The following is a 27,941-nucleotide window of genomic DNA, read 5'->3' as shown; positions in this document are numbered from 1 at the left end:
TTGTCAAAGCTTATCTTCAGATCTTCCCACTGAGCCATGTCACTGCTTAAAACTAACTATTAAACGCTGAAAATGATCTGCCAAAGACTTTCCCACCTGCACCTGTGTAGGGGAAGATTGGGTCAGGTGTCAGCCTGTGTGACTCAGACTGAAGGGGGATTGTGAAACGAGTGGGAAGACCGCGAGCAAAGAACGTTCTTCTAAGTGCCTTTCTCTATCTTGTACTGCTCTGCAAGCCAAGAGAGAGCTGGAGAACAATTTGCTGCACTTCAGTGACAGTCTACGCTTCATGTGCTTCACTTATGCTACAGGTGGACTCCTCCAATCTCTCTCCATTAGTGCACAATTACTCTGGAAACGCTGGTAGAATCTTGCACCTGCCACTGCAGAACAGTCTTCCTTGTCACTGACCCCTGAGGCTGAGCATCTGTGAGCTGCTAGTCAGAGCCTGGAGTATCCAGCTCCCTAAAGGGGACTCTCCATCGCTTTCCCTCTCCCGCTATCTTCTGATGTATGATTCACCATGCGACAATGCAGCTACTTGCCTAGGTAAGCCCACCAAAGTGTGTGCACCTGAGTTGGCAGAGGGCGTGCATGAGTTGTGTGATGATCCTTGCTCAGACCTCCACTGAGGATCCCTCAGCCTCCTTCTGCACCTGGAGAGCTTTCTTTTTTTAGAAATATATTTCGAGTACCCAATTCATTTTTCCAATGAAGGGGCACTTTAGCGTGGCCAATCCACCTAGCCTGCACATCTTTGGGTTGTGGGGGCGAAACCCACGCAGACACGGGTAAAATGTGAAAACTCCACATGGACAGTGACCCAGAGCCGGGATCGAACCCGGCGCCGTAGGCAGCAGTGCTAACCACTGCGCCACCGTGCCGCCCTGGCCCTGGAGAGATGGAAGTGATGACTTAGAACGGAAAAGGAAAAGGTTTTGAATTCAGAATTGTGCAAATGATCGTATTTCAGTTAGTGGTGACATCAAGTCAACATGTGGGTGATGTGGGTCATGTGATATCTAATTCTGTCATCAGGGATCTGGAAGGGCCCCCATCTCCACTGGTCATGCACTCTGACACTCGGTTTTCCTTGCCATCACCTCCTCCACAGTGGGCAGAGCGGCAATGTCTGGAGCCTGGAGCCTGGAGCCTGGAGCCCCCCCCCCCCCCCCATTCTCTGCACCTTGGTAGTGTTCTACGACAGTGGAGAGCTGTGAGTTTGAGAAATGGAATGTTTAGAGAGGGCAACATTTGTGAGGGAAGCTCTGAGGGATGAGTGAGGATTGGCAACGGAGCGTCCTAACGTCGGCGCTATGATGTGCAACAATGTGGCTCCGCCCATTTAAAGCGGCAATGTCCCGCGAAATCTCGACGCTGTCTCCAGTGTGGCAAGCTTGGCCACTACGCAGCCCTCTGTGCAGATCTGCTCAACTGCCCAGCACACAGCGATCCCAGCTGCAGCGCAGGAACGTCCGGTCAGTACAGCAACCCGTTGCAGACTCCGACTCCGACATGGTTCCAGATCCCGACACCGAGGGCCTCACATCCCCATTCCGGGTGGACATCATCACCAATCATACGATGCTTTCCGCCAAAAAGGTGAAACCACTCCCAGTGATGAGCATTGATCCGGACGACGAGTGGTGTGCCACCCTTACGGTCAACAAGGATCGCATACGCTTCAGGCTGGACACAGCCGCTTCGGCGAACCTCATTTCGAAGTCTGACCTTGATACCATCTGCATCAAGCCAAGCATTCTTCCACCGGCCTGCCAGCTTCTCGACTACAATGGCAATGCCATTGCTGCCAGTGGCTCATGCCAGCTTGTGGTATCTCATCATTCTTCAAAAGCAACCCTGCGTTTTGAAATTGTAGGAACCAACAGAGCTTCCTTGCTCGGTGCTCAGGCCTGCAAAATCTTGAATCTTGTGCAGCGGGTTCACTCCATGTCGCCCGCTGAGGCAGCGGCCTCGCCAGATGTCAACTTCCAAACCCAATGGGATGACATCATAGCACAATACCATAGTGCCTTCGACGGTATGGGCACACTCCCCTTCCGATACAAGATACTTCTGAAACCGAATGCCACTCCCGTGGTTCACGCACCACGTCGGGTGCCGGCACCCCTTAAGGACCGCCTCAAGCAGCAGCTGCAAGACCTCCAGGACCAGGGCTCCATTTCTAAGATCATGGAACCCACGTAATGGGTTAGCTCCATGGTTTGTGTCAAAAAACCGTCAGGGGAACTTCGCATTTGTATCGACCCCAAAGATTTGAACCGTAACATCATGAGGGAACACTACCCTGCACCTAAACGAGAAGAGCTCACCAGCGAAATGGCTCATGCCAAGTTTTTCACAAAGCTGGATGCCTCCAAGGGGTTTTGGCAAATACAGCTGGACGCTTCCAGTCGAAAGCTGTGCACATTTAACACCCCGTTCAGTCGTTACTGTTACAACCGGATGCCCTTTGGCATCATCTCCACCTTGGAGGTGTTCCACCGAATAATGGAGCAAATGATGGAGGGCATCGAGGGGGTGCGAGTGTACGTCGATGACACCATTGTCTGGTCCACAACTCCTCAGGAGCAATCGATCGCCTCAAACTAGTGTTCCATAGGATCCACAAGCATGGCCTCCAACTCAACAGAGCCAAATGTTCGTTCGGTCAAGCAGAAATAAATTTCCTAGGCGACCTATTTTGCAGTTCGGTGTGCAGCCAGATGCAGACAAGGTGTCGGCGATCAACACTATGAAGACCCTGGAGGACAAGAAGGCGGTCCTCCGCTTCCTAGGGATGGTCAACTTCCTTGGGAAGTTTATCCCCAACCTTACATCACACACCACAGCTCTCCACCATCTTGTTAAAAAGACTACCGACTTCCAGTGGCACCCCGCTCATGAGCGAGAGTGGCGTGAGCTCAGGGCGAAACTCACCAAGGCCCCGATAGTGGCGTTTTTCGACCCTGCCAAGGAGATGAAGATCTCCACCGACGCGAGCCAGGCTGACTTTGGGGCAGTTCTCCTCCAGTGGGAAGAATCCTCCTCCTGGGCCCCAGTCACATATGCATCGAGAGCCATGACACCTACTGAGCAACGATATGCTCAGATTGAAAAAGAATGCTTGGGCCTCCTCACAGGATTGACAAATTCCATTATTACATGTATGGACTCACCAAATTTACAGTTGAGAGAGACCACTGGCCATTGGTTCACATCATTCAGAAAGACCTCAATGATATGACGCAACGCCTACAACGTATCCTCCTCAAACTCCGCCGCTATGATTTTGATCTGGTCTACACCCCGGGCAAGGAGCTCACCATGCCGTGTGAGCAGTCGGCCTTCGTTTGTCAGATCGACGCTCATGAGAAGTTTTGTGCATCCAACTTTCCGGCCACTGATGAAAGGGTCGTGCAGATTCGTCAGGGGACGGCCAGGGATCCTTTACTCCAGCGGGTCATGTGCCATCTTACGGATGGTTGGCAAAAGGGGCAGTGCCTACAGTTCTATAATATAAAAGACGATCTGACATTAGTGGACGGCATACTAATGAAACTGGACAGGATAGTAATCCCACAGAGCATGTGAGAGCTGGTCCTCGGCCACTTCCACGAGGTCACCTGGGAGTCAAAAAGTGTCGCCGTCGAGCCCGAGAGGCAGTATATTGGCCAGGCATCAGTCAGGATATCGCCAACACTGTGCTCAATTGCCCAACGTGCCAACGGTTCCAGCTGGCGCAGCCGAAAGAGACTTTGCAGCCGCATGAACCGGTGTCCTCCCCATGGACCAAAGTTGGTATTGACCTCTTTCATGCAAAGGGCCGAGACTAAGTCCTCCTCATGGACTATTTTTCTAACTACCCCGAGGTGGTCAGACTGACTGATCTCACATCAGCAACAGTCATCAAGGCATGCAAAGAGACCTTTGCCCGTCATGGCATTCCACTAACAGTTATCACTGATAATGGCCCGTGCTTCTTCAGTCAGGAGTGGGCGGACTTTGCCCGGCACTACAATTATACGCACGTCACTTCAAGCCCCCACTACCCCCAGTCGAATGGGAAAGCTGAAAAGGGTGTTCACATTGTTAAAGGTTCAGATTTTAATCTGGCGCTGCTAGACTCCTTTGTCCGCTGGCCTGTCCCCAGCACAGCTGCTAATGAACCGCACACACAGACGATGGTGCCGGCTATCCACATCCCGGACCTTGACAATTTTCCGGTCCTGCAAAGAATGCAACAGTCTCGGGCCCAATGCAAGTCGGCGTACGACGCCCACGCCACAGATCTCCCTGCTCTGGTCCCTGCTGACCGAGTTCATGTTCAGCTGCCTGACGGTGACTGGTCTGCCACAGCTGTGGTGGTCAAGCAAGTGGCCCCGAGATCATTCCTCGTTCGCAGGCCTGATGGCTCCTTTCTTCGGCGTAATAGGCGGGCACTGCGGCTACCTCCACACTCGCCACCTGAACGTGATGTCCCGCCTCGCCTGCTGGTTCCTCAGGACGCGCCCTTCCACGAGGCCACCGATCTGCCAGTTCTTTTACCGCCCTCTACATTGGAGGCAGCTCCACCCGTTCCAGTGCAGGCGGTCCCTGACCCAGCCTTGAGGCGGTCAACCAGAATTCGTCGCCCGCCACAGAGACTGAGTTTATAGACTGAATGTTGCATTACCTTGTGATCCGTTTACACATCTGTACATATTGTTTCTTCCTAATTTGTTGTATGCCCTCTACCTGCACTAGACACCTTCCCATGTAAATACGTTCACGTACTGTGTATATAGTCAGGCTCCCACACACGTAAATACGTTCACATACTTTGTATATAGTCAGGCTCCTACGCACACTCACTATTTATTGACCGATACACAATTTTTTTAAGTAACAAAAAAGGGGGGAGATGTCATAATATACACACAGGTATATGATGCTGCACAGACAGGCAGTGAGTGACACACAGGATGACCAACGAACACACAGAACACAGCAGCCAATCACCAGACAGGACACGGCCACTCTAATGCCAGAGGGCACTAGTTTTCCCGCTCTCTTGGGATCCAGCCTCTGAGACAGTCAGAGCTCGTGAGCAACAACTAGAACATACACCATGTGGTAGTAAGATAGTCTGGTCAGGTTAGCCTCAGATCTCCAGTCAACTCAGCATAGTGTCAACCCACAGTTAAGGTATGTATGATAGTTAAGAGTTCAATAAAATAGAGTTGCATTTCTTTAAGTGTTAGAAGCCGGTCTCTCTGACTGCTGCAGTAAATGCAGTCCTCGCAGACCCAGCTTACCCAACACATCATTCTGGGCTTACCAACAAAGGAAACAGTGTTTTACCTGACAGGCATCAATGCCTCCTCCTGCAAATCCTGCACAGATCATGTGATCATTTACAAGGCCACCATACCAGTTCGGCTGTTGACAGGTTTCTAAAGGAATCAGTCTAACTCCAGCCTCCTGAAGTATACGCGCTGGTGCACCTAATAAAAAATAAGAAGAAGCCAATTTTATCTTGCAAAACGCACATGTCAGTGTAAATCACATCAGCAGGATCCATCATACATTAGAAATGCACAACATATTCCCTATAACTGAAACTTCTAATATCCAAAATAAGGGGCGCAATTCTCTCCCCCCCCCACACCGGGTGGGAGAATCGCGGGGATACCGGGCGAGTCCCACCACAACGCCCCGGCACATTCACACGATTCTCCCACCCCACCCCCCCAAACGGCACGCCGAGATTTACGGCAGGCCGCTCGGAGAATCACCGCTCGCCGTTTGCAATGGGCGAGCGGCGATTCTCTGGCCCGGATGGGCCGAGCGGCCTGCCCTTTGACGGGTTCCCGCCGGCGCCGTCCAAACCTGGTCACTGCCGGCGTGAACAGCGTGCGAACGCTGCGGGGGTGGCCTGTGGGTGGGGGGGAGGGAGGATCGAGCACCGGTGGGGGGCGCTCAGAAGGGGTCTGGCCCGCGATCGGTGCCCACCGATCGGGGGGCCGGCGTCTCTGAAGGACGCACTCCTTTCCCCCGCCGCCCCGCAAGATTACTGACATTTCTTCCGGGGCGCCTGCGGAGAGGACTGCAACCGCGCATGCGTGGGTTGGCGCCGGCCAACCTGCGCATGCGCGGGTGACGTCATTTACGTGTCGCCGGCTGCATAATTTACGCTGCGCTGCTTTTACGTGGCGCCAAGGCCTGGCGCACGTAAATGACGCGGCGCCGCTCCTAGCCCCCCCCCCCCCCCCCCCCCCCCCCCCCGGGGGTGGGAGAATAGGGGGCAAGGAGCGGCCTCCGACGCCGGAGTGAAACATTCCGGTTTTCACTCCAGCGTCGGCACGTCTCCCATTGGGAGAATCCTGCCATGATTTCAAACAAAATAAATACGTAAGCAATTTGAAATTTCACTGTTACATATTTATCCACAGTTTTTTTTGTTGTTGCTCTCTAATACCTTTAAAGATCTTCTTGTATGTCAGCCTCAGGGTTATAATAATAATCACAAGTAGGCTTACATCAACACTGCAATGAAGTCACTGTGGAAATCCTCGAGTTGCTACACTCTGGCGCCTGTTCGGGTACACAGAGGGAGAATTCAGAATGTCAAAATTACCTAACAGCACTTCTTTTGGGACTTGTGGGAGGAAACCAGAGCACCCGGAGGAAACCCACGCAGACACAGGGAGAACGTGCGGACTCCACACAGACTGTGATCCAAGCCGGGAATCGAACCCGGGACCCTGGAGCTGTGAAGTAACAGTGCTAACCACTGTGCTACCTAGCCGCCCTCAAGTCTGGCTTTGGCCTTGATATTTTTATTTAGAGCTATGATTTTGGTGTTGTTGAAATTTACCTCTGGTGGGTGGCGGTGGATATCGAATCCAGTGGGAGGGGCACTGAATAAATGGACTGCTCTGTCCCAAATGGTTGAGTTTCTTAGAGCTCTGTTGCAACTGCATCCATATAAGCAAATGGTGAGCATTCCGACACATTCCCACTTCGAGCTATATAGGCAGTGAAAAGCTTTGAGGATTCAGAAGGTGAATTATCCCTGTTCTTGTATCTCTGGTGTTTTTTACAGCTTGGTTAAGTTCAACTTCTAGCCAATGATGAAGCAAAGATATTGATGGTTTTCACCTGCCCCACTCAGCAGCAGTCTTTGGATGGTTGTTATGTATTGTGTGTCTGACATTAGTTGTCCACTTATCAAATAATTAACCCCCCCACCCACCCCCAATCAATTCCTCTTGGCTCTATCCCCATGTCATCACCCTAGATGACAATAACACTTGCAGAAGATTGCTCAAATTAGTGATTTAGGATTTAACATACAGTATAACCCGGAAATTCAAAACTCCTGGAAGAGCTAATTGATAAGGGTTTCATCCACATTAACTAATGTCCTTATAAAGTTCAATGGTACTATAGCCCCTTCAAATTATTTTTACAGTACAAGGTGGTGATTTCGAAAAAGAATTGTACTTCAGCTTTACCAGGCTGCTGAAGTGTTGGGGAACAAATTCTTGAGCAGCTGGACATCCTTAATGTCAACTCCAGCTAAGCAGATCTGATGTCCCTCTTTTATGCATTTTATTTTTTCTTTGTTACTTGTTCAATGGGTGGCCCGGTAGCACAGTGGTTAGCACTTGGGTCACTGTCTGCATGGACTCCCCGTGTCTGCGTGGGTTTCCTCCGGGTGCTCCTGCTTCCTCCGGCATCGTCAGGTGAAGGTCTTGTGGCACACGACCAAGCCCCGAAAGATGTGCTGTTAGATAATCTGGACATTCTGAATTCTCCCTCTGTGTACCCGAACAAGCGTCCGAGTGTGGTGACGAGGGGCTTTTCACAGTAACTTCATTGCAGGGTTAATGTAAGCCTACTTGTGACAATAATAAGATTATTATTATTGTTAGTTTATTTTCCCCTTTTCCACACAGTCTGCAAATTTTGTGACATTTTTGAGATCTTTGCTCAAATCCCGTGATGGCGTCAGGTTCCAAGGTGGTTCTTATAGAACATTACAGTGTTATCTTCTTACCTTCCATGAATCATGTCAATACATTGAGCAATTCTATCTCTGCAAATAATGGTCCATGTTTCACTGAGTCTAAGTCTCCATTTCACTGATTTACCACCAGCCGCATATTCATCAGCACTTGTTAAAATATGTTCGCTTTGTCTGCTGTGGCAATAAATTTGGATAACCCAAAAAGGTTTCTGATTGATGTCACCTTGTTACCAATTAAGATGCTGTTTGTTGGGATGAATTTCGACTTCAAAAGTAATTAAAAGCATTTTCCATCATGATCCTGGTGCCAGAATGCCTTGCAGCTTTGGAAATGTTCACGAGCTATTCAGTGAGTTTCAGTTTCCGAAGATAGCTATGCATTCGCTTCTTTCTCTGCAGTAATTGCTCCATCTAGTGGCATTGTTGGCCTTCCACTGAAATTGCGTGTAGTTTCAGTACAGCACAGCAGCTGGAACCTCTGGCATGGCGTCTGAAACCTACTCAGCATCGGCAGGTGGAGGCATTGTGGCACATGACCTCTGAGCCAGAAGCTCCGGGATTAAGTCCCATCCCAAGCCTTGGTGGCCAAGGAAGGTGGATTCATAACGTGGCCAAGATTTAAGGTCTCCTCAAAGTGGACTGAGAAGCATGTCATGTCAGGCTTATTGTCAGGCACACTCTAACATAGCACATAAAACTCACTTCATTTACCCCAAAATCAAACTACAACAACCCTTCAAACCAAAAGATATAGCCCAAAAATCCTAATAATCCTGTATACCTCACATTTGTAACAACTGCGATGGGTTACTATTTTATGGCTTTCGAAGCAGCATGGTTAAACCTGGAATTTGCTATTTCCCATTTCTCCATTTGCTGCTTAATAAACTTTCTCGTTGAATGTTAATAGACTAGGCCATGGTCTAGTGAAGTGTTTATTCCACCACTCTCCAATGTCTAGAAAGGTCACCTGAAACCAAGTGGCAGGTAAGTGGCAGGTAACCAGTGAGCCAGACATCTCGGTAACAAGGGATTTCTGTTCAATCCTTGGAGTAATTTAGATATGATTTGATTTGATTTATTGTCACATGTACCGAAGTACAGTGAAAAGTATTTTTCTGCGGCCGAGGGAACGTACACAGTACGTATATAGTAGACAAAAAAGAATAATCGACAAGAGTACAATGACAAATGGTACATTGGCAAACAATGATTGGTTACAGTGTGGAACAAGGGGCCAAACAAAGCAAATACACGAGCAAGAGCAGCATAGGGCGTCGTGAATAGTGTTCTTACAGGGAACAGATCAGTCCGAGGGGGAGTCGTTGAGGAGTCTTGTAGCTGTGGGGAAGAAGCTGTTCCTATGTCTGAATGTGCGGGTCTTCAGACTTCTGTACCTTCTGCCTGATGGAAGGGTCTGGAAGAAGGCAAAGCCTGGGTGGGAGGGGTCTCTGATAATGCTGTCTGCCTTCCTGAGGCAGGATATTCCATTTTTTTAAACGAAGTGCAATGATGGGCGGGTTCAGTGACGCGATTCCTGTTGGGCAGCAGGGTGTTATATCACTTGGAAGCACATTAATTATGCACTGGTGAGCAGCTCTCCGAACCACATGGCATGGTGGGCACTGATTCGTCCGCCACCTCTTCACCCAAATGCACACATTTACTCCACTGATCCGGAGGTGGCCCCCACACAAAGAAAAGCACCAGCCATGATTCTCATGGCGGTTTTAATATGAGTTGCCCAATAAAAATGGGGTATCCTTCAGCCGCAGGATGGTTCTAAGGTGGTCCCCCAACCTCGCCTCAATGGCCTGCGAGGTAGACGCGGAGGCCTACGCATCTGCCAACCACCAGTAAAATGTAACTCAGTGAAAGAAGAGGACGAATGATCTCATCCACTCCGCCAGAATAAGACAAACTTTTTTTCACCCCAGGCTCACACTCTCACATTGGCATCATGCACTCAAACAATTTAATTATTCCGGGATTTCAATCAAAATTAGCAGCCCCGGCCACAGTGAGCAGCCCCACCCACAGTGAGCAGCCCCAGCCACAGTGAGCAGCCCCGGCCACAGTGAGCAGCCCTGCACAGTGAGCAGCCCCAGCCACAGTGAGCAGCCCCAGCCACGGTGAGCAGCCCCTCCCACAGTGAGCAGCCCCAGCCATAGTGACCAGCCCTGCCCACAGTGAGCAGCCCCAGCCACAGTGAGCAGCCCCAGCCACAGTGACCAGCCCCGGACACAGTGAGCAGCCTCAGCCACAGTGAGCAGCCCCAGCCACAGTGAGCAGCCCCAGCCACAGTGAGCAGCCCCAGCCACAGTGACCAGCCCCGGACACAGTGAGCAGCCCCAGCCACAGTGAGCAGCCCTGTCCAGAGTGAGCAGCCCTGCCCAGTGAGCAGTCCTGCCCACAGTGAGCAGCCCCGGCCACAGTGACCAGCCCCAGTCACAGTGACCAGCCCCAACCACAGTGAGCAGCCCCAGCCATAGTGACCAGCCCTGCCCACAGTGAGCAGCCCCAGCCACAGTGAGCAGCCCCAGCCACAGTGACCAGCTCCTGCCATCTTAGCCCCTTGCTTACCATTCTACAAGCAGTCTCACAGAAAAATAGCTCTGCCAAGATTTCAATATTTGGCCCCATCCACAATGTACCTCTGGGATTTCTGTGTGACTGATTCATCTCTGCATATTGTTGTGGGCCAGGGTTTAGAGAACCCCAATGTGTATCATGGAGTTCACCTGACCCACAAGTTTTAATAGATTGTGGTATGGGGAGCACACGGCCCACTCTACAGGTGTGGTACATCCAAAATGGAAAAGTATTTTTTAAAACACATTAATGTCTATTCTATGAACTCAAGTTAACATTTTTTAAAAACAGTGAACATCTTAGCAACCATTAATTCAAATACCACTCCCAAAGAATACAACACTAAGTCATCCGTAAGCAGTCCTTTTAACATCCAGAAGACTTTTTAAAAAACCCTTTAAACAGAAGCACATTAGTTTTACATTCACTACTGAGAACATTTATAATTCTGAATTCACCAAATGATCAGGAGATAGTCTTTTGATGGCAGAGAGAACAGCAGTACACCTGCTTGGTCTGGCTTCAGCTCCCACACTGAAAACAAAACTAAAACACACCCTGCAGCAAACAGCCTAAAACGAAAGTAAAAAGCTGACAGACAGCCCAGCTCCACCCACACTCTGACATGACTGATAATACTCATTTCTTAAAGGTACATTTCTTAAACACCCATTTCTTAAAGGTACTCTCACATGACAATATCCAAATCATCATGTGAAGTCAACCCCCTTGGAAAAGTGAACCACCCAGAATCAGTTTTCTGTCGGCCAATTGCCATGAAGGACTATCTCGTTGGACGATTCTGGATTCTGAAACCCACATAAAACACAATTACTTTTCCGTTGAGGGTTCTGAGCATGTGCGACCTACGGGCGGCTTTTTCAGTCTGCAAGATGGAGACCTGTCAGCAAGGCCTGTTTTATTGCAGCTCCTGTTTTCATAGTTATTACTGTCACCACTGTTTTGGTGAGTTACGATTATTGTTAAACTTTGTTATTTATGTCAAGAAAGAAGTCCCATTTTTCTTAACAACCCATTCGACTACCTAACGTGTCATCTGAAGTTACCGGTGGTGGAATTCTCTGTTCCTGAGATTAAGTGTTGTTGCCGGGGGCAGGGTTAGTGGACGTCTATAACATTAATCTGGCGTTGCACCTGGACCGATTCAGCGACTGTTAAGGGTCTAGCACCGGCACGACGTGGAACACAATCGATTCCATTGAGAAACGGTGCCGGATTCGCCAGATTGACACTCAGGAGGCTGACAAGCTGCAGCCGCATATGTATGAGATGAGGGCTACCCTGCACCCCGGCCCAGGAAGGAGGATGCCAGCCACCGCCATTCACCGTGCCTGGGCGCAGGTGGCAGAGGCCGTCAGTGCCACGAGCAACACCATCAAGACCAGCCAGCAGTGCCACAAGAAACCGCACAACCTCCTCAGGGCGGTCAGGGTGAGTAAGCAGGGCTGTGCCCCTAGCACTAACCCCCCCCCCCTGCCCCCCACACTCAACCCTATCCCCCCCCCCCCCCCACACCACACACACACACACGCACACACACATGGAGGACGGCCGAACCCCCACTTTGCACCATATGCCGGCACCCACATCGGCCGCCATGGCCGGCTGTCCAGGCCACTGAAGCCACCAGCTACCCACTTCTTGGGCTGCAAGAGTTGGACTGTCTAACACTGTGGGCTTTCTTTATTCACACCTCTCCCCCTCCGGGAGAAGTCAGCCCATAACTGCCAGGAGCGGGAGAAAACTGAATGGGGACCCCTGGACCTGCGGCCCTCACTGCAGCAGAGTAGTGGGCCCTGGACGTGATCGGTGGGCCCGAGGAAGGGCAGTCGCTGGAGTGAGGATCGGCCTAGACCGAGAAGTGAGATCCCCCTGACATCCGGTTCCCCATGGCACGTGTGCCACCACCGGCCCCACCCCCCAACACCACCCTCTTGAAAGACATGCTGGTGATGGGGCAGGTCCTTCTGGTGTCCCCTGGCAACAGCCGGAGCCAGAGCCCAGGGTAACGGACAGCGACGAGGATGGTATCGCCATGGAGGGAAATCATGGGCGGGATTCTCCCCTACCCGGCAGGGTGGGCCGTTCCGGCGCCGAGGAGTGGCGTGAACCGGCGGGGTTGGCGCTGCGCCAGCCAGCGTCAAAGGGCTTGGCACCATGCCAACCGGTGGCGAAGGGCCTCCATGGGCCGGCACAAGTTGGCACATGCGCGGGAGCGCCAGCGTGTGCTGGCATCATCCCAGCGCATGTGCAGGGGGGTTCTTCTCCGTGCTGGCCATGGCAGACTGTTATACCGGCCGGCGGGGAGGGAAAGATTGCCTCCACGGCAGAGGCCTTCCCGCGGATCGGTGGGCCCAGATCGCTGGCCAGGCCACCGTGCCCCCCCCCCCCCCCCCACCCGGGCCAGATCCCCCTGCACCAACCCCCCTCCCCCCCGTGACTCCGCAGGCCGCCCGCAGAGCCAGGTCCCGCCGGTATGGACCTGGTGTATTTTACGGGCGGCCACTCGGTCCATCGCGGGCCGGAGAATTAGCGGGGGGGGGGGCTGCCAACAGCTCCCGACCAGTGCGGCGCGATTCCCGGAGAATTCGGCAGCTAGCGTCGGGGTGGGATTCACTCCGCCCCCCCCCCCGGCGATTCTCCAGCCCAGCGGGGGGGCCGGCGGATGCTGCCCCATATATCTGAGGCCCAGGACACTCCGGAGCTCGAGTCCGGTGATGACACTGACTTCCCTTCACAGCTGCCTCCAACACGCTCCACCATCCCAGATCGATCGGGTACTTTAGTGAAGAGGCTCCTGGGACACTATCTGTGCTCACCACACACAAATGCTCTGGTACATCAGGTGGAGGTAGGAATTTCCAAGGGGGCAGACGGCCGGAGAGTGGGCTGACCCCGAGGACTAGCTGTCGTCCAGATGGGTTTTCTGGAAAAGACGTTCGCATCGATCATGGAGATGCTGTCGCAGAGCATGGGACTACATGAGGGGTTGGCGGCGAGCATCCAGCACCTGGACGCACAGGTGGAGGAATCCAACCACGTGCAGGAGGTTGTGCCGGCCTTGCGGGCCACCCAGACAAACTCCACATCGGTGGCGTTAGCGGTGGAGGCCTTGGGGGGCGGGGGTTTAAGCTACGGACCAGCATGTCCAAAGCCTGTAATATGTGCAGGCAGTGGGCGACACCCAGGACAAGGCTGCCCTCTCACAGGCAGCCATGTGCCAGAGCCTCCTGGACACTGCAGCGGCGTTCCTGAGTGTGGCCCAGTCACAGCGGGCCATGGCTGAGAGCGCCGCCGGCATTGCCCAGGTCTTGGGCTGAGGTGGCAGAGATGCAGAGGGAGGTGGCTCAGTCTGAGAGGGAGGTGGCGCAGTCACTGGCTGATGTGGCACAGGCCCAGAAGGTAGTGGCACAGTTCCCAGGCGCAGGCGGTCCACTCCCTGTGTTTCATGACCGCGGGAATGCAAACCGTTGTCGTGACGGCAGCAGGGTTCCAGGACTGGCAGTGGCAGGTGGCGGGAGAGCCTCAGCTCGCACCCCCGTCTCATGGATTTGCCCACCGTGCACCCCGAGGGAGGAGGTGATGGGGCCCGTACCAGTGACTCCCGCAGGGGATGGTGCCGGAGCACCGCAGCACCTCAGACTCCCCCCCCCCCCCCCCCCCACCCCCCCTCCTGTCCCTGATGCATCAAGGGAGCAGCGGGGAGAAGAGGACAGTACCGCGCAACCTGGGACACCTGAGCAGCAGCCGGGCCCAGGCAGGTCCAGACACCCCCAGAAGGCGGCCGTCATTTGGCCCCAGATCACAGGGCAGGAATCGCAGCAGGCCGCCTGCACTCCTGACGCACACTCTGGGCATCCACCTAGACGTAGCTTTAGTGTCAGAAAAGTAGACAGCAGTTAAGTTGCCGAGGATGCAGGACACAGTTTAGTGATAGGGGTTAGAGAATGTATTTGCGTATATATTTTCAGATTAAACACCGATGCACAATGTTACAACCTGCCTCGGTGCTCTGTCAGAAGGGTGTGAGGGGTGTGCTGTGCTGGGCTGGGCTGCAGAGTGGGTGCGGGTGGGTGGGGGGAGGGGGGGGGGGGGAATGGACTGCCGTGAGTGGGCTTGGCTCAGAGACCGCAGTTTTGCCAGCGCTCACCGCTCTGGTGTCCCACCCCATCCTACCCCACCCCACCCTCCAACCCCTCACATGGCCCCACCTCTGCGACCCCAGGGGATTGGATGTGACTGTTTGGTGGAAAGGCCAGCTCACATGCAGGGATCACCTGGGTGAACGGTGGAACGTGCTAGTGTCAAAAATGGGAGCACCAGAGCTCAGCCCAGAGTGGATCGTCATCATCCTCCATCCGCTGCTATTGCCAACCCGGGATCCGCATCCCATAGTGCAGCAGGTATGTATCACGGAGGGGGGTGCAGTGTGGGGGGGGGGGGGGGGTGCAATGTCCGTGGCCCTGGCCAGTTCCCCCCCCCCAATTGATGAATCTGGAGGCGATCAGAGCGTCCCGTGTGCTTTCGCCCTGGCGCACACGTTATGTGGCCTCCCGAGCCTGCCTGGGCCCTGTGTCCTGCGCATCCTCGCCCTTCCCCGCATCCATCTCGTCGGACGAGGTCTGGCATCCATCCATCTCCTCCAACATGTCGCTCCTCTGCTGCGCAATGTTGTGGAGGATGATCTGGCAGATATGTCGCACTGTCCCACTGATCTGCCGGAGTCTTCAAAAGCATGCCTGGTCCGGCAGGTCCTCAAGTGACCGGTGGTGTCGGTACACGTGGACCCTCATGTGGTGCCTCCTTTGGACCTCCTCCTCCTCAGCCAGTTGGGCGGCCGGCTCCCCATCCTCAGCGGCTGCCTCCTGTTCCTCTGGGGCTCCGCTGCTGCAGCTTCCTCCTCCTCGAGCAGTTCCTGCTCGTACAGCCACACAGCACCCCCCAGGGCTGCGGCGACTAGGAGGTATCCACCATTGCTGGTTGAATTCCAATGTCCATTGTCTGCAAGGGGTAAAAGGCCGACATGTTAGCAGGATGCGTATCATCTGTGCCTAACCAGGTCCAGCGAGCTACATGGTGGCCCCAGTTAGTACAGTGGACCCTTCCCCTGTATGTTCCCCCTCCCCCATCCCCGCACCACTGGCCCCGTCGGCGCCCGGCACCGCGGGGGCCCCTGACCCTAGCGCCAGTCCCTGCTGCCAGGGGCACCGTTGGCTGGCACTGCCCATGCTAGCGATACGCTGCGCGCCCCCTGTCCTACTCCCCCCTATAGGGGCTAATGGGTGGGCCGCATGATGCCCCGCCGGCAGGTGGCAGCCTGTTGGGGTGGGTATGGCGGAGGGTGGGGTGAGGGGGTGGTGGTGTGGGGGCTGGGTGTGGGTGGCGGTGAGGTGGAGGGTGGGGGTTGGGGTGCGGGGCGGGACGTTCATTCACCATGTGTACCAATAATAAACCGCTGATGAGTCCTTTAAGGGGGAGCAGTGTTACAGAGTGTCATTCTGAATACAGAGTGTTCTCATAAGCCTTTCTCTGATGTAATTGTTTCACTAGCTTCTGTTGAGGGTTCTGAGCAAATGCGAGTTTTGAGTGGGCTTTTCAGTCTGCAAGATAAGACCATAAAACATAGGAGCAGAATTAGGCTACTCGGCCCATCGAATCTGCTCCGCCGTTCCATCATGGCTGATATTTTTCTAATCTCCATTCTCCTGCCTTCTCCCCATAACCCCTGATCCCCTTATTAATCAACAACCTATCTATCTCTGTCTTAAAGGCACTCAGTGATTTGGCCTCCACAGCCTTCTGCGGCAAAGTGTTCCACAGATTCACCGCCCTCTGCCTGAAGAAATTCCTCCTCATCTCTGTTTCAAAGGGTCGTCCCTTCAGTCTGAGATGGTGTCCTCTGCTTCTAGTTTATCCAACAAGTGGAAACGAGTCCTCAGCTGTTCTTCATACGACAAGCTCTTCATTCCAGTGATCATTCTTGTGAACCTCCTCTGGAGCCTTTCAAGGCCAGCACATCCTTCCTTAGATATGGGGCCCAAAACTGCTCAAAATACTCCAAATGGGGTCTGACCAGAGCCATATACAGCCTCAGAAGTACGTCTGGTCTTGTATTATAGCCCTCACGATATGAAAGCTAACATTGCATTTGCCTTCCTAACTGCCGACTGAACCTGCACGTTTAGCTAAAGAGAATCGTGATCAAGCACTCCCAAGTCCCTTTGTGCTTCTGATTTTATAAGCATTTCCCCATTTAGAAAATAGTCTATGCCTCCATTCCTCCTTCCAAAATTCACACTTTTCCACATTGTATTCCATCTGCCACTTCTTTGCCCACTCTCCTAGCTTGTCCAAGTCCTTCCGCAATACTACCTGCCCCTCTACAGATCTTTATATAATCTGCAAATTTAGCAACAGTGCCTTCTGTTCCTTTTTCCAGATCATTAAAGTATATTGTGAAATGTTGTGGTCCCAGCACAGACCCCTACGGCACACCATTAGTCACCGGCTGCCATCCTGAAAAAGACGATTATCCCCACTCTCTGCCTTCTGCCAGTCAGCCAATCCTCTATCTATGCCAGGATACCCTTAACACCATGGGCTCTTAATTTACTTGAGTTTCCTATGCGGCACCTTTGTCAAAGGCCTTCTGGGAATCTAAATAAATCACTGGTTCTCCTTGGTCTAACTTCCTTGTTATCTCCTCTAAGAACTCTAACAGATTTGTCAAACATGACCTCCCTTTGACAAAGCCGTGCTGACTCAGTCCTATTTTACCATGCACTTCCAAGTACTCCGCGATCTCATCTTTAATAATGGACTCTAAAATCTTACCAATGACCGAAGTCAGGCTAACCGGCCTATAATTTCCCGTCTTCTGCCTCCCTCCCTTCTTAAACAGCGGTGTTACATTCGCCACTTTCCAGTCCTCTGGGACCCTTCCTGTCTCCAGTGATTCCTGAAAGATCATCACCAATGCCTCAACAATCTCCTCAGCTATCTCTTTTAGAACCCTGGGGTGTAGTCCATCCAATCCAGGTGATTTATCCACCTTCAGACCTTTCAGTTTCCCCAGAACCTTCTCTTTAGTGATGGCCATTGCACTCACCTCTGCCCCCTGATTCCCTTGGAGCTCTGGCATCCCACTGGTGTCTTCCACCGTGAAGACTGATGCAAAGTAACTATTCAGTTCCTCTGCCATTTCTTTGTTTCCTATTATTACTTCTCCAGCCACATTTTCCAGTGGTCCAATGTCTATTTTTGCCTCACTCTTACCTTTTATATATTGAAAAAAAATCTTTCTATCTTCTTCTATAATACTAGCAAGCTTGCACTTGTATGTCATCTTCTCCCCCCTCATAGTTTTTTTAGTTGTCTTCTGCTCGCTTTTAAAGGCTTCCCAATCCTCTGGCTTCCCACTAATCCTCACCACTTTGTATGTTTTTTCTTTTGCTTTTATGCTGTCCTTGACTTCCCTTGTCAGCCATGGATGCCTTGTCCACCTCTTAGCATGTTTCCTCCTCCTTGGGATGAATTTCTGCTGTGCCTCCTGAATAGCCCCCAAAAACTCCTGCCATTGCTGTTCCCCTGTCTTCCCTGCTAGGCTGCTTTTCCAATCAACTCTGGCCAGCTCGTCTCTCATGTCTTTGTGGTTACCCTTGTTTAATTGTAATACTGTTATCACTGATTGCAGCTTCTCCTATCCTGTCCACAAGAGGCCTCCATTGTCCATGTCTTTGTCAACTTGCATTGGTTACGCCATCTGGTGCACGGAACACAAAAAGATCTTGTTTGTGTTTGTGAAACCCTTTATGGCCTAGTCCCACCTGATATCTGCAATCCCCTTCAGCCCTACATTCCAGCATTTGTCCTTTGATCCTTCAACTCAGGCATCTTGTGCATTCTCTCCTAAACACAGCACCTTTATCTCCTGAGCAGTCTGCAACTCCTTCCCGAAAATCTCCTCATTTTCTCATTCCATCCATGGTTTGAAAGACTCGCCAAAATGCAAATGTTGCGTGTCAACACTGAGATGCGATGCATCTGAGAAGGGCAGGACAGTGACACAGTGGTTAGCACTGCTGCCTCACAGCACCAGAGACCCTGGTTCAATGCTGACCTTGGGCGGGGGTGTGGGCCTAGGTAGGGTGCTCTTATGGAGGGTCGGTGCAGACTCTATGGGTCCTTCTGCACCGTAGGGGTTTTGTGAAATTCTATGAAAAGAACTGCACCTCTTCAAGTGCGGCGCGGTAGCACAGTGGTTAGCACTGTTGCTTCACAGTGCCAGGGGTCCCAGTTCGATTGCCGGCTTGGGTCACTGTCTGTGCGGAGTCTGCATGTTCTCCCAGTGTCTGCATGAGTTTCCTCTGGGTGCTCCGGTTTCCTCCCAAAGGTCCCGAAGGACGTGTCGTTAGGTAATTTGGACATTCTGAATTCACCCTCCTTGTGCCCAAACAGGTGCCGGAATGGCATCAGATGTTTTACTTACCTCTGACGTCTGCTGCCCCCCTTTAAATCTGGTTATTGCAATTGTCTCTTTAACATAGAACACTTTGTTTACTATTCCTTGACTTATTCTGAACAATACTGTATCTTGGTCTCCATTCACTTAACTTCAGTCGTCTTAGACATTCTTTGTGCCCCAATTTCCTGGTTATCTGGACTGTAACTTGCCCCTCAGGAAGCCTGTCTCTTTGCAGTGCCCAACCTACCACGTCTTTCTTCTGGTAGGGTTGAGAGATGTTCACTCCCTGAGGTCCTGTCTTCAACTGCAATCAAATTAGCTAAACTAAAACTTAAAAACTTCTCTACCTTACAAGACTCCAATCACTAAGCAACTACTTCTGGTTTACCTATCCTCCATGCCATAGCCCACTCTAAGCACAATAGAATTAGAGTTGGAATTGAAACCCTTCTAGGTATAGAAACATTAAATTAAACCCACTTAAAACTACATCTTAATTCCAATATTTACCAATTCAAATACAAATCCCTTAAAACTACCTTTATTTTCCTAACACTTCCAAATCTTAAGAGATGAAGGGGAAGTAGGGTGCAAGAAGAGGATTAGATATGAACATGATATCACATTCGATATGTCCAATGCTGCACTGGACACTCTCTTCAGTGGCCGCTCTAATTATGATAACCATCCTCTTCTCCATTGGCGGACAGGATATCACCATGCCTCATCCTCATTGTTTAGCTCTTGTTGCATCCCAGCATGTACAATCTTGTCCTACAAGAGAGTGGGAAATATGTCGGTGAGTGTGATGCAATTCGTTTAGGGGATGTGACAATTATGGTTGAATAGCTGACAGTCTGCTCAAGTTGTGAGATGTAACCGTGAGGCTTACAGTAGTGCTGAGCTTGGGAAGGTGAGATGAAGTTATGAGTATGAGGTTTCAATTGTGGTTGACAGAGATTTTTTTTTATAAATGTTTTTATTCAGTTTTCATATTTTATATTGAACAAATTACAAATTGTTAGGAGAGAAAAAGAACAAAAAAAACAAACAAACACGCAAAAATTAACATACATATTTACAGGTAAGCATCTTCGTAGTAGTAACTGCGCCCGCCGCCCCCCCCCCCCCCCCCCCCCTCAACATGTTTATTTAGTTTGGTTTTGGGCCTTAGCTAGCCATCGAACCCCCGTACCGAACCTGTAGCCCCCCCCCTCCCGCTACCTTCCCCCGACTATTCTTCCTCTTGTACATTGGCCACAAATAGGTCCCGGAACAGTTGCATGAATGGCTCCCACGTTCTGTGGAAGCCGTCGTCCGACCCTCGGATGGCAAATTTGATTTTCTCCATTTGGAGAGATTCCGAGAGGTCGGACAGCCAGTCCGCAGCTCTGGGCGGTGCTGCTGACCGCCAGCCAAACAGGATTCTACGGCGGGCGATCAGGGAGGCAAAGGCAAGGGCGTCCGCCCTCCTCCCCAGGAATAGATCTGGCTGTTCTGAAACCCCGAAGACCGCCACTATCGGGCATGGCTCCACCCTCACTCCCACCACTTTGGACATAACCTCGAAGAAGGCTGTCCAGTACTCCACGAGTCTGGGGCAAGACCAGAACATGTGGGCGTGGTTGGCCGGGCCTCTTTGGCACCGTTCACATCTGTCTTCCACCTCCGGGAAGAACCTACTCATACGGGTTCTTGTTAAGTGGGCTCTATGTACCACTTTTAGTTGCGTCAGGCTGAGCCTTGCGCACGTGGAGGTGGAGTTGACCCTATGCAGTGCTTCGCTCCAGAGTCCCCACCCTATCTCCATCCCCAGGTCGTCCTCCCATTTCCTTCTTGTTGCGTCCAGTACGGTGTCGTCCCTATCTACCAGTCGGTCATACATGTCACTACAGTTCCCTTTCTCTAGGATACTTGCGTCCAGTAGGTCTTCCAGTAGTGTCTGTCGTGGCGGTTGTGGGTACGTCCTTGTCTCCTTTCGTAGGAAGTTTTTGAGCTGCAGGTACCGTAGCTCGTTCCCCCCAGCTAGCTGAAATTTCTCTGTCAGTTCGTCCAGTGTTGCGATGTGGTTGACAGAGATAGCTGGTGGGTTAGTGATAGGTGTGTGTGTGGTGAGAGGCAGTACAAAGGTTGGTGAGAAATGGCATTTGAAGATGAATTCACTGACCTTGATCATTCATGTCAGGTCATTGAGATTCTTGCGACATTGCATCCAGGTCCACATGGCTTGACGGCTAGCAATGGCCACCAAGGCTATGTACTTCCACTGTCTTTGCAGAGTTTGTTTGATCCTCTGCGAAGAGAGGAACTCCTCTTCACCTCCTTCACTCTAGTGCAGAGTCAGACAACCTTGGAGAATGCTTTCTGCTACATGGTGCCATAATTCGCTCTTCTTCCTGATCAGACTCTTTTCCACAAACACTTCCAGCACCTGTATGAGCCAGAATGTATCTTTCCTTTCATTGTTGCTAATCCTGCACCGACCTTGGGTGTGCAGCACACTTAGCACTGGCCAAACACAGCAATCATGCAAAGTAGCAGATCACAAAGTCGGCCTGCTACCTGCATTGGAAGCAATAGTGCAGGTTAATCATGTATTAGAATTCTTGCGCTCATTTTGTCAGATATCAAGTTTTGCCCCATGGATTCCAGTAGTTCCATGGATACTGAGAGTTGACAATCAATTTATCATGGAGGACATCAGAGCTAAGCCTAGTTCTGTCCTCACCCACCTTCCACACACGTTTCCAACACTGGGACCTCAGGATAATTTCCCTATTCTATACCAATGCCAATTATTATTGCTACAGGGTCTAAGTTGCTAATTCAGCACAGGCAAAGGATCAAAGCTGGAGCCCTGAAACCTATACGTGTCTGAAGTAACCACATTATGCATTTACCAAGTGAATCATTGGAGTGAGCTGAAGTAGAATTCTTTCTTTTACCAGGGAAAGTCCAAGTTCAATTCCACACTGCCATCAAATGAGGACAAAATTCTGCCTTTGGTTTTGAAAGAAGTATGGCCTTTTGCTTATAGCTCTTTTTAATTGGCTTGCGACACTGCTCTGAGACTGTTCTGTGGTATTTCATCAGACTTCTATAAGCAGAGAATTAATTGTAAAATAAATTGTGTTGAGATTACCTACATTATATTGAAAGATACTCCAAAAATACGTTCCCTCGCATTGTGTCTTTTAAAAAAAATAAAATAATATATAAATAATTTATTAGTATCACAAGTAGGCTTACATTAACTCTGCAATGATGTTGTTGTAAAAATCCCCTAGTTGCTACACTACGCCGCCTGTTCGGGTACACGGAGGGAGAATTCAGAATGTCCAATTCACCTAACAAGCACGGGCAAGATTCTCCGCAAATGCGGAGAATCGTAAAGGCTGCCGTGACCCACGGCAGTCTTCACGTCCACTTCCGGGGCCGATTCTCCCCCCTGGGCGGGGCTAGGAGAGTGGCCCCGTGCATCACGGCGGCGCGGCCGATGACGTCAGCCGCGCGTGCACAGGTTGGACAACGCCAACCCGCACATGCGCAGTTGCCGTCTTTTCCCTCAGCCGCCCCGCAAGACGTGGCGGCTTGATCTTGCAGGGTGGCGGAGGGAAAAGAGTGCGTCCGTTACAGACGCACGGCCCGCGATCGATGGGCACCGATCGGGTGAAGCAACAGTGCTAACCACTGTGGTACCAGTTTTAAACAAGAAGTGTCAGTTAATCTGAATGGCAACAACATGTTTATTATCAAACTACGCAACTATATTTCCTTATCTTTTATATAAATGCTACACTTTATAGAGTTGAGGCCACAGTCAGATCAGCCATAATCTTAATGAATGATTGAGCAGGCTCTTGACTTCTCCTCTTCCTGCGTTCCCGCGCACAGAAACCGTGCGAACATCAAACCCCGGGAATATGCAATGTTACATTATATCATGTTGCTGACTACCACATAACTGAACCATCAATGCAGAGAATTACTCAGTTTAAGCGTTGATCACCTCTGGAGCGACAAGAAACACCTCTTTTTTGGTTTCAATAAATCATGAGATAAAAATCTAAAAACAGCAATGAAAGGTTTCTCTGCAGCAGGCACAGTCTCTGGTGCAGTTATTGGCATTGCCCAGCATTGCTCATGCAGTAGGGTTTTCAAAGTAAACTAACCTGGAAGTTAAGTCTGTCCCACAAACTATTTAATACGGCAATACTGCCCTGAAAAGAAGCAATTTTATGAGTGCTTTATATAAATGCTCCTGGTAAGGATACTACCATTTTGTTCCATAAGTCCCCATCCGGTAACATGACAATGGCTCCACTTCTCAATATGAAATTTGCCTGGTTTTGGTAAACATGCCACTTGGATGTAGTCCCCAAAGTTGATTGCTTTGTCCACTTTAAGCACTGCCACATCATTTTGGACTTCATGGTATTTTTCATGCAATATCAAGGCATCAATTTTCCGAGAAATTGTCCATTTTGCGGGCCTTGATAGGTCTCTCAGTCCCATCACAGCTTTCCACTGATCTTTATTGCTATCACAATACAAAGAAAAACAGACAACATTAACTGTGGACCAAAAATCATTTCCAAAATTGAGTGGGTTCCTATTGTTAGGCATAGTGGCAAGTAAAGCCTAAGGAACAACATTAGGACTTCACAGTGTCTGCAATTACCATCAGTTAAACATTCATGATCAATGTTTCCGTAATAAGGGGTGGTGCGGCGGCGCAGTGGTCAGCACTGCTGCCTCACGCGCTGAGGACTCGGGTTCGATCTCGGCCCTGGGTCACTGTCTGTGCGGAGTTTTCATATTCTCCCTGTGTTTGCGTGGGTCTCACACCCACAACCCAAAGATATACCGGCTAGGTGGATTGGCCATGCTAAATTGCCCCTTAATTGGGGGAAAAAAATGTTTTGGTAATAAAGCCTCTCTAAAATTAGTCTGTCATGATTTACATCGACCACTACTGCACCTGCCAGTTAGGGAAGGAAATCTTTACCCGGTCTGGCCCACTTGTGACTCCAGACCCAGAGCGATATGGTTGACCTTTGCCAAGTCAGACACTCAGCTCAAGGGGCAATTAGGGATGGGCAACATGTACTGGCCTTGCAGTGATGCCCACATCCCATGAAAGAATAATGAAAATTATTTGATGTCGGATATTACTGCAGGCAATCATTTGTAGTTGAAAGGAAAAGGCAGAAAATTACAACGTGGCAAATGGCCTTGGATTGAAGCAGGAAATGGCACAGTCGCACAGTTCTCTTTCGATGTAACAGTTTTGCCCTGCACCCATCACTATGGCCTGGCAGAGCATGACAATGGGTACAAAAAAAAACCTCAATTACTGAGATGCACAAGGTCCCGAGAATAATTCACCCAAATTGTTAATAAATTAGTAAGAAAATCATCCCAAAATTGCATGTTCAGCCGTGCAAAGCCAAGGACCGGAATGAATGATGCCAACCCCCTTGGGTGGTCATGGGCTCACCGGGAATCAAAGACTAATCTCCGGGCACAAATAAAAATCACGTTGTATTTCCTTTGAGAGTTTTTCTTCAGTGGTTATAAAGATATGACGCTCAGCAAAAAGGCTGCTTGACTGACAGTCAAGAATCAACCAATGAGTAATGAAGAATCTCTTTGCTGTCCATGGGAAGATTTGACACCCTGAGGAAGGACGTGCCGGGTAACCAATGGCGGGGGCAGGGTGGTGAAAGGCAGGAGATCATGTGATGACATACTAAGCAAAATGTCCAACCAGGATTATCAACCCTAGCTAAATGCTAAGAAAAAAACACTTTATATGATCAATAGCAAATAAAATATGTATAAAATGAGTCATTCATGAGTTGCATTAACTCCTGCCACTATTCAGGTGGTGAAATATAGCTCAATCCATGAGGAGTTCTATTTAAAAAGAATCTTAAGTTTGCAATACATAGCAGCACATAGAAAATAATAAAGACACCATCAGCAAGTGACCCTGTGCTTCGAGATATGCCTTTGTACTTCTATGTTTCCAGAATCAAAAGATTAAATTAAGGAATATTATGACCAAGAGTGTTTCAGAACAAAGAAAAGTACAGCACAAGAACAGGTCCTTCAGCCCTCCAAGCCTGCACTGACCATGCTGGCCGTCTAACCTAAAACCTTTTACACTCCTGGGGTCCTTATCCCTCTAATCCCATGCTATTGTTGTATTTGTCAAAATGTGGAAATGCCGGCATTGGACTGGGGTGAGCACAATAAGAAGTCTTACAACACCAAGTTAAAGTCCAACAGGTTTGTTTCAAATCACTAGCTTTCGGAGCACTGCTCCTTCCTCAGGTGAAGCCGAGGAAGGAGCAGTGCTCCAAAAGCTAGTGATTTGAAACAAGCCTGTTGTACTTTTAACCTGGTGTTGTAAGACTTCTTACTGTGTATTTGTCAAGACACTCCTTAAACATCATGATTGGACCTGCTTCCACCACCTCCTCCGGCAGCGAGTTCCAGGCACGCACCACCCTCTGTGTAAAGAAACTTCCCTCACACATCTTCTTTAAACTTTGCCCCTTGCACCGTAAACCTATGTCCCCCAGTAATTGACTCGTCCACCCTGGGAAAAAGCTTCTGACTACCCACTATGTCCATGCCCCTCATAATATTGTAGACTTCTATCAGGTCACCCCTCAACCCTCGTATAGAGAAGTATAACAGGTAAGGCAGATAGAACTATGACGTTGTTGCCATTACAGAGACTTAGTTGAAGGAGGGACAGGATTGGCAGCTAAGCGTTCCAGGATATAGATGTTTCAGGCGGGATAGAGGGGGATGTAAAAGGGATGGGAGAATATCACAGTTGTACTGCGGGAGGACACCTCGGAGTGCTCATACAGAGAGGCAATATGGGTAGAGCCCAGGAATAGGAAGGGTGCAGTCACAATGTTGGGGATTTACTTCAGGCCTCCCAACAGCCAGCGGGAGATAGAGGAGCAGATATATAGTCAGATTTTGGAAAGATGTAAAAGCAACAAGGTTGTTGTGGTGGGTGATTTTAACTTTCACTATATTGACTGGGACTCACTTAGTGTTAGGGGCTTGAATGGGGCAGAGTTTATAAGGAGCATCCAGGAGGGCTTCTTGAAACAATGTGTAAATAGTCCAACTAGGTAAGGGGCTGTACTGGATCTGGTATTTGGGAATGAGCCAGGCCAGGTGGTCGAAGTTTCAGCAGGGAGCATTTTGGGAACAATTACCTAATTCAGTGGGCAGGATTCTCCAACCCGGCGCTGGGGGACGGCGTGAATCGCACCCCGATGCTCCGACGGCAGCTGCCAAATTCTCCAGCGCCGGTTTTCGGGCGGGGGCGGGGATTGCGCCGTGCCGATCGGGGGCCGTTGGCAGTGGCCCCCCTGGCAATTCTCCTGGCCCCAATGGGCCGAGCGGCCGCCCATTTTCGGCCAGTCCCACCGTCGCGAAATGGACACGGTCCATCCCGGTGGGACCTGGCTTGTTGGCCATCTAGCGGGGTCCTCGGGGGGGGGGGGGGGGGGGGGGGGCGGGGGGATCCGGCCCCGGTGGGCGGTGGCCTGGCCCGCGATTAGGGCCCACAGATCTGCGGGCGGGCCTGTGCCGTGGGGGGCACTCTTTCCTTCCATGCCGGCCTCTGTAAGGCTCCACCATGGTCGGCGCGGAGAAGAAACCCCCTGCGTATGCGCAGGAAACACGCCGGTGGTTCTGCGCATGCGTCAGAACACGCTGGCAGTCCTGCGCATGCGCCAACTTGCAGTGGCTGGCAGCGGCCCTTCGCCGCCGGTTGGCGCGGCGCCAACCCCTCCAGCGCCGGCCTATCCCCCAGAAGTGCGGAGGATTCCGCAACTTCCGGGCAGCCCGACGCCGGAGTGGTTTGTGCTGCTCTTGGGACCTGTACGGGCTGCCCCGCCAATTGCAGGAAAGTCCTGCCTAGTATGTTTGAAAGTACAGTTGGATAAAGATAAGAGTAGTCCTTGTGTGATGGTGCTAAATTGGTGGAAGGCTAATTCTAACAATATTAGGCAGGAACTGAAGAATGTAGATTGGGGGCGGATGTTTGAGGGTAAATCAACATATGGCATGTGGGAGGCTTTCAAATGTCAGTTGATAGGAATTCAGGACCAGCATGTTCCTGTGAGGAATAAGGATAAATATGGCAAGTTTCGGGAACATTGGATAACGAGGGATATTGTGAGCCAAGTCAAAAAGTAAAAGGAAGCATTTGTAAGGGCTAGAAGAGTTGAAACAGATGAAAACCTTGAGGAAAGTAGGAAAGAATTTAAATAAGGAGTCAGGAGGCCTAATAGGGGCCATGAAAAGTCATTGGCAAACAGGGTTAAGGAAAACCCCAAGGCTTTTTACACATATATGAAGAACAATTGGGTAGCCAGGGAAAGCGTTGGTCCACTCAAGGATAGGGGAGTGAATCTATGCGTGGAGCCAGAGGAAATTGGAAGAGGTACTAAATGAGTACTTTTGCATCAGTATTCACCAAAGAGAAGGACTTGACAGATGATGAGTCGGGAAGAATGAGTAGACAGTATGTGTCACATTGAGATCAAAAAGGAAGAAGTGTTGGGCGTCTTGAAAAACATTAATGTAGATAAGTCCCCAGCGCCTGATGGAATCTACCCCAGAATACTGAGGGAGGCAAGGGAGGAAATTGCACGTGCCTTGACAGGAATCTTTGTATCCTCACTGGTTACAGGTGAGGTCCCAGAGGTTTGGAGAATAGCTAATGTTGTTCCTTTGTTTAAGAAGGGTAGCAAGAATAATCCAGGAAATTACAGGCTGGTGAGCCTTGCGTCAGGGTAGGGAAATTATTGG

General features: G+C 50.6%; 1 protein-coding gene across 1 annotated transcript in view; it reads right to left on the bottom strand.

Moving 5' to 3' along the window:
- The window catches only part of LOC119975214 (acrosin-like), a 49,167-nt gene that overhangs the window by 6,974 nt on the left and 14,252 nt on the right, over positions 1 to 27,941 (bottom strand). The window contains exons 3-4 of the mRNA XM_038814835.1: positions 23,369 to 23,631; positions 5,344 to 5,486 (exon numbers count right to left, since the gene is read on the bottom strand). Coding sequence (XP_038670763.1) covers positions 5,344 to 5,486; positions 23,369 to 23,631 — 406 coding nt within the window. The remainder of the gene's footprint in view (positions 1 to 5,343; positions 5,487 to 23,368; positions 23,632 to 27,941) is intronic.

This window comes from Scyliorhinus canicula, chromosome 12, assembly GCF_902713615.1.
Source record: "Scyliorhinus canicula chromosome 12, sScyCan1.1, whole genome shotgun sequence".
In the NCBI taxonomy this organism is placed as follows: Eukaryota; Metazoa; Chordata; class Chondrichthyes; order Carcharhiniformes; family Scyliorhinidae; genus Scyliorhinus; species Scyliorhinus canicula.
This window is presented reverse-complemented; position numbering and strand designations above follow the sequence as displayed.